At 37.8% G+C, this 7569-nt stretch overlaps 1 protein-coding gene across 1 annotated transcript; it reads right to left on the minus strand.

Annotated features, from left to right (window-relative positions):
- Positions 1-263: 263 nt before the first annotated feature.
- On the minus strand, positions 264-7293 carry LOC103440739 (sister chromatid cohesion protein PDS5 homolog C). The gene is made up of 14 exons (XM_008379437.4): positions 6959-7293; positions 5499-5702; positions 5215-5396; positions 4932-5058; positions 4650-4847; positions 4127-4177; positions 3099-4019; positions 2894-3004; positions 2586-2659; positions 1927-1978; positions 1677-1763; positions 1556-1599; positions 1103-1177; positions 264-1027 (listed from the first exon to the last, which is right to left on the minus strand). The coding sequence occupies exons 1-14, from the start codon at positions 7058-7060 to the stop codon at positions 457-459; spliced, it is 2799 nt and encodes a 932-aa protein (XP_008377659.3). The 5' UTR covers positions 7061-7293; the 3' UTR covers positions 264-456.
- Between the last annotated feature and the right edge of the window lie 276 nt (positions 7294-7569).

A 7569-nucleotide genomic window follows, 5' to 3' on the forward strand; every position in this document is an offset into this window, starting at 1 on the left:
TGTACGGGCACCCGAACTTAAGAATATCTACGGTACGAAGATATATATACTCCATGCACAGCAGATTCAAACTTTAAGCGAAAAAATGCAGAAACTCTGCCTAAACCAACATCCGACGAATACTACTAGGCGAATTGGATTGGCCATCATAATTTACAAATAAAACCACAAAATCTCAGACCAACATCAAACTCTGACCAGCAATGGAGGCTGGAGCTCGCCAACGGAAGCTTAAAAAAGCGATTAAAAGATGAGACGGTCAGTAGAGGAAGATGAAATGGAACTAGCTCGAAAGTTTCTCTACCGTCTGCCATTAATTCCGTCTAGAACATCGACATAAACAGAAAACTACGTTACCCCTATCGAACGCAAATATAACAATTCTAGCCACAAATCTGGGAATCATTCCAATAATGATGGAAAAACTAACTCACAGTCACAGGCGAGACTAGACGATTAACTTTTGCTTCCTCTTCGCCGCTTCTTACCAGACTTGGTCTCGCTTGCAAGTACCTTGGCTAAAGTTGGGGACTTCCCCTTTGGTGTGCTTTCTGGCGCTTTCTCAGAATCACTTGAGGCTTCCTTCATATCCTCATCTTCTTTAGTCGGTTTTGAAGCTGCTTTTGCCTTGCCTGTACCGTTGGCGTTTGCTTTCCCGCTGCTAGCAGACGATTTACCTTTGGAAACGGAGGCAGTCTTTAATGTGCTCTGATTTGACTTCCCAGCCTTCTGTGTGTCTTGCTTGGACTTGGTGGAAGCTTTTTGTGCGGTGCTGTCATCTTCCTTGGATTTGGTGCTTTTAGGCGTCTGGGTATCATTGTTCTTCGATTTACTGGATGTCTTCTGAGCAACATCAACCGATTTACCACTACTTTTTGGAGTGTGATCCTTTAATTTTCCAATACGTTCATCATCTGATTTTCCAGAACCACCTTTGGATTTGCTATCAGCTTTACTGCTTTCTTTCGATTTGCGATCAAACTTAGCTGTTGCACCTTTCGATTTGCTGGAGGAAGCTCCTCCACCCCTATAAGATTGACTTGGAAGTTAGAAAACTACAGATATAATGGCATCAACTTTAAGTAACAAAAATCGCACTCACAATTTGGGCGAAGTGTCCATCTTTTCCTTCTTAGTTGAGTCATCAGGAGTTTTTTTCACCTTCTTCTTCAAAGGCCTGGTTGCGCAGCAAAACATTAAAGAGGATATGATCACAACTCTCAAAAAACAAACATGCAAAATAATTGAAGCAAAACTTTACAGACCACTCCAGGAATTGAAAACTCCGGTATTGCGGATTTTATGTTAAATTCTAAACAATGATTAATCATCAAATAGAAAAAAAAATTCAATACAAGTCCATGACATGTTAACAAACTAAGTACACAAAGGGTGACAATCATCAGAAATTCAGTAGGATACAAAGATGTGATAACATAATCTGGATATGATATTCAACCTAAGGCATGATGCAGACAATAATCCAGAAACTAGTTTAAAGACTAATGTTAAAGTCGTATATGTAAAGTACACATCAAAAGTAAATAATACGTACACGTCAGAAGAAGCATCATGACTCAATTGATCAGTACCTTGCTCCTGTCAACAGAAATGTCTCAGCACAAAAATTGAGTATGGAATGTTTTAATGTAGCAAAAGAATGGCAGTGACTTTACCTCATCCGAGTCAGGGTCATCTGCTACAAACTCCCACCTCTCTTTTTTAAGATTTAGTGTTTCAACATCACCATCAGTATATGATACCTATGAAAGAATGGACCAAGTACAAAGAATTTAAGTAAATAAAGTTTCATTTTAAACAAAATAAAATGAAACAGAATGATCCTTTTTAGCAATTAATTCAATTAAGCATAAATGAATAAGGTGTACAAAATAAGGATGGGGACTTCCATAGTTGGCATCTCACCTTATGCTTCTTTTTAGCAGAATCAAAGTATGTGACAACACCTTCATAAAACCTGTAAAATTGTCAATAAAACATTAAATGACAAACTAAAAATTCACGTTTTACAACCATAAACAAATTCCTTAATCTAGTTCTTTAAAAATAAAAATAAATAGTTCTGGAAAAATTCAAAAGTTCTAGCAGTAGTTTAACAACCCAATTTTACAATGAAACTTTAGCAAGATATCATGTATCCCCACTCCCCCTAGAAAATGAAAATAGATGAGAATTAAAGGAAATGAAGGCTGAAGTCATCACAGGTTGCTAAAAAGGCAGAACATCTCTACTGCACAACTTAGACTCTAATATGTGCCAACTTCCAAACACCCTAAAAGGCTTCCAGAAAGATGCTGCACTCATCAACTGACACCTAGGTAACACAAGTTTAGATGCAGAATGATGCATGTATTGCAAAAACATAGTGCAACTTAAGTTGTGTAGAATCACACAGATAGTGCAACTTAGTTACTATTTTTTTAAATGCAAACTTGAGGCCAAATAATTTTAGATATATAAAACAAAAAAGAACCAAACTTAGAAATCCAAACATTCATGTGTAGACTCCCGCAGCATGGCAAGAAATAAATTGAGGAAATACTGAACGCAAGGTCAGTACTTACGTACGATCTTTTGGCCACCAAACTTTAATCTTTGATCCAACCATCTCCTCACCATGATCTTTGTCACCAGATTCCTAAATAGGAAGAAAACAGTAATATAAGAGAAGGCATAATCATAGATATCTGATCACCCTAAGTCCACTACTACACAATGAACAAAACTAACAATAATATTCCAAAATCTTGGAAAAGGTGAAGAACGCCATATGCACTAGTGTTCACAAACAGTAAACCTTAACATCAAGGGGAAAGCACACAATTCTTTTAACAAAACATACAAATTGTAGCATAGACCAAAGCATACATACCTTCTCTTTTCCTGAAGCACGCTTCCTCTTTGAATTGGTCTTAGGGGTCTCCTCCAGGGGAGATTCATCCTTAGTTAATTTTGGGGCTGACTTTGGTGTTGACAACATCTCCTAAATAACAACAGTAATTTTATTAAAACTGTATTTAACAATAAAAACGATTGGCAGTGCCCAAGGAATAGCTGAAAGTGCCAAAGGAAAGTACTTTGTCATCATCCTTAGCTGAAGATTTTGTTGCAGCCTTTGCCGGGGTAACTTTTCCACGACCCCGCTTTCTCTTATCTACTGCTTGCTTTATAGGAGACCCATCCCTAGTTTTAGTGCTCCCATCTACCTTCTTAGCTGACTTCTGTTTTGCCTCTGAATCGCTTGTGGTGGCACTTTCCTTTCTAGATGTCTCCATCACAGTTGGACTTTTATTCTCATTAGAAACCCCAGCAGACGCCTTTTTCCCAGAGCGTCTACTTGTTTTTAATTCTGAATCACTGGTTCCATCAGTAACCTTTTGGTGTTCATCATCTGCAAATTGTGCAGCCCCCTTATTAGAACTATCTTTCTTCTTATTCCTTCCAGCCTTTTTGGAGCGACTTACATCAGGAAGGCTCTCACTTGGGGATGGAGAAGCAACACCAGCAGGTTCCTTTTCCAATAGCTTTGAAGAGAGGTTAACATCAGATACTTTCTCATTCTCCGATTGCACAGCTGCCTCCACAGAAGGATCCTCATGAGGTGAGCTGGGAACATCTTCTGTTTTACTCTTATGTTCTGGCTGTGTCTCAGTATCCTCCTCATTATCAGCTTGACAATTTTCTGAAGGTTGTGTTGATTTTGTTGACAAATCAGAATTCCCTGCTCCTTCTTTGGTAGCTTTTTCTGGAATTTGTTCTGCATCAGCAGCTTTCTCAGTCTCCAAACTATCAGGTTCACCATTGCTTGATGCGTTTGGATCTTTCTGATCCTCGGTATTGTCGCCCTCCTCTTCCTTCTTCAAGGCATTCGACTCAGCTACAGAATCATCTTCGCCAGTCTCTGCATTACCATTGTTCACAACTAACTTTGAAGATCTGTCAACAGCTGGATCAATTCGTTCAGGAGAAACTGGCGCTTCTGCCTTTTCTTTATCTACCTGCAAAATAAAGAGAACTTGTGAAATAACCCACTTCAATCAAATATAATTTCTGCCTAATAGAAGCATAAAGTACGTAAAGGAAGAAATTGACAGAAGAAACTCACCTGGGCTGCCTCATCGGAAGATTCCCTAATTGCTGATTTCTCCTCGGCAGCCTGCAGTAGCAAAAGTTAATACAAGTTGTACAGCAGAGGAGAGGAATCCCAAGTTGCTGACTTGGTTCGCAAAGACAAATCAATGTAATGTTATCACCAGCCAACTACGGGCTGTTTGACTGTGGATGAAAGAACAACCAAAGTAACCAGACCAACCCCCACCCCCCCAAGAGAAGAAAATGAAAAAAAAAATTAATAAACACCAATACCTTTGAACAAGTTAAGGAATGAGAGAGTGGATCAGGGATCAAAAAGATAACCTTGTTGAGGAAACAGAAAACTATGAAGTTTTACACAATTATCATTATGAACAAAAGAAACCTTTGAACGAGTTAAGGAATGAGAGAGTGGATCAGGGATAAAAAAGATAACCTTGTTGAGGAAACAGAAAACTATGAAGTTTTACACAATTATCATTATGAACAAAAGAAATGCGTATAAAATGTCTTAATCTTGCAAATGAACATCTTACCACATTTCCATCAGCATCACGGCCTTCATTCTGCTCAGCATCATCACTTGCCTCTTGGCAGATCGAGGCTACAACTTTACTATAATCATCAAAAACAATGCCCAAGCTTTTTACTTCTTTTACCAGGTCATCCTTAAGTTTAGTGGCACAGCTTTCAAGTACTCTCTCCCCCAACTTTCGTCCAATTGGTAGAATATCCTGCAAAGAAAAAAATGGTTAGTAAGTTGACAAATAAAACAGGATGTAGAAAGTACTAATGGTCAATCAAAAACAATTATTCACCTCATTGTCGTTTTTCACACTAGCTAATAAGGGAGATAGTAGCTCAGCAGAAACTTCTTCACTTTCTTCTAAAACAAGAGTCATAATAGTCTCCATGGATGAGAAAACATTCTCTGGGTGATAATCCCTGGAACATATAAAAATACAGATATATAATGTTGCGTTTTCTATAACATATCAGCTTGCAAGTTTTACTCCACAAGTGGAAACAAATAATAAATATAGTATCTATAGTCTATACACACATAAAGTGGTGACTCCAACTCTACTTATGACTTTGTACCTTATTGCCTTAAGGAAATGCTGGAACATTTCAACGATCAATGCATCACATTCAAGATCCAACATCACCACACACGATCTGACCTTCGCAACAGTTTCAAGAATCGAAGCCCTCTTTGCGTATGATCGGCTAGACTTGTCATGTAGATTTTCAAAGGAAGATACAATAAGATGAAAGACTTCCTGCATGCATAAAATTTAGAAGGTTTAATGAATTTTTTCTAAATGTAACATGAGCAGACTCTACAAATAAATAATCAGTTTAGTGATCTAAATCCCAGTTACCTTCATTTGCTCATCATCATAAGGTGCATCAGGTGCAGTTATTCTTGTTATCTCACTGATGCAAGCTGCAACACCAACTTTGACATCGGGATTTGGATGCCTGAAAAGTTCCTCAGCAACCAATGCATTCTGTGATGGAGAAAGCGCAGTTTGCATTGACTTTGTAGGTGACTGTTCTACCTTCGACAGACAATTCTCAACTCTCTAAAATATCACCACGAAAAGAACAATACAATATTAGGGAAAGAACAATCTGGCACAAGAAGAATTTTACAATTCAATCTATGCCAAAACTGTGTAGACAAATTTGAATTAGCTAGATCAGAAACCAGAGGGAGAAGAAATGAACATGACAGGTGAGTTTATTAAAAAACTACATTAACCGGAAAGAATACAAACAACAGTAACAAACTTTAAAATAAAATAAATAAATGCCCTTGTTTAAGGAAAGGTACAAATAACAATTTAATGCGTGTGTGAGCACACGCGCGAGCATAAACTTAATTTCATGAAGTACGGTAGAAATGAAGAGTAAGGAAAACCTTTTTAGGAAAATGTAATGCCAAGCTTGTGTATACCATTATCCTTTTTAGGAAAAAGTAATTCAAAGCAACCAAAAATCTTTCCATTATACTCCTTCTAAATCTCTGCTTGAGCAAGCAGGGAACAAAAATCACAAATGAAATGGCTTTCCTCTATCCTAAATGTCCAGCTTCAAAAGCATTAATGAAACATAATTGAACTTGAAATGTCATCCTTCAATTTGAATTATTAGTCATGGTGAACATTAATAACTTACCTTCATATACATATCAGGAGATCATTTTAACTTCCTTTGCTGTATACGATAAAGACTAACCTTAAAACACCTAAAACCCTTTATCATTCTAACAAATTATAGCTTACTTGGTAATTGTTAAATGCAGAATACCATTTATAAACCATCGCAGATATGCATCGTTGTCTTTCTCTTTAAGCTCAGTCATTAATGACTTAACCCCGCATGCTATCCGCACAGTGAGCTAGAGAAGTTAAGAAGCTCAAAAGGAAAGTGAGCTAGAGACTCAAACCCCTCGCTCTCAACCTCATTAAAACACAAAATTCCAGCTTTGAAAAGCTAGCCAGAACTTCCTGCATGGCATATGAAAGTATTGCCCCAATCTACGCTTAATCCAAGCAATACCAAACACATGAACATGCAGCCCAGGATATAAATAACGGAAAAAAATTAGCACAAATCATAAGAAAAAAAATGGAAATGTTAAAACCCACTTGAATCCCACATCAGAAGGTTTCTGAACAATAACATTGAATCCCCATTTCACTAAATTTACAAATAATCACACAGTACTCAGTTTAATAAACAAAACCCACGGAAGGAAAGCAACTGAGACGCAAATACTTCAGAATACGAAGAGAAGAAGAAAACCCAAAAAATTGTTAGAGGTATTAGGGCTTACGTCAAGAACATCAAGGAGGTCGTCGACGGAAGACGGAGGTTCCAAGAGCTGATTCCCAGCTTCCGTAAGCTGTGCCTCGAGCTCTTTCTCTGCCGACGCCATTTTCCTCCCCTCACCTGTTTCTTTGCTCTAGATCCTTGACAATCTCGCAGCTCTAGCCCTAATCTCACACCATTGAAGGCCCAGAACCACACGAATCGAAGAGAGAGAAAGCGGAAAATTTGTTTGGAGAGAGAAAGTTAGGGTTTTCCTTTTAGAGAGAGAAAGCGAGTGAGAGAGAGAGAGAGAGAGTTATTCGAATTTTATTTTTTTGCATTAAAAAAATAAAATATCGTGGGGCGATGGATCCCTCTGGTTTTTATTTTTACTTTCGGAATCCGCGGGATTTGTGAATTCGAGTTCAATTTCGGATTTCAAATCCGCCTTTGAATCTTTCCTATGGGGACCACCTGGCGTCCTTGGACCGTAGGATTTGATGCTGCTTTCCCTTTTTCTTGGGAAGACCCTCTTTTTTTTTTTTTGCTCGAGTGAATAAATTATTGAAAACGAAAGAATTTTCGAAGTTTTTGGTAAGTGGATAAAAAGGAATAGACATTTGAAATATATTATAT

Source organism: Malus domestica, chromosome 08 (assembly GCF_042453785.1).
Source record: "Malus domestica chromosome 08, GDT2T_hap1".
NCBI lineage: Eukaryota > Viridiplantae > Streptophyta > Magnoliopsida > Rosales > Rosaceae > Malus > Malus domestica.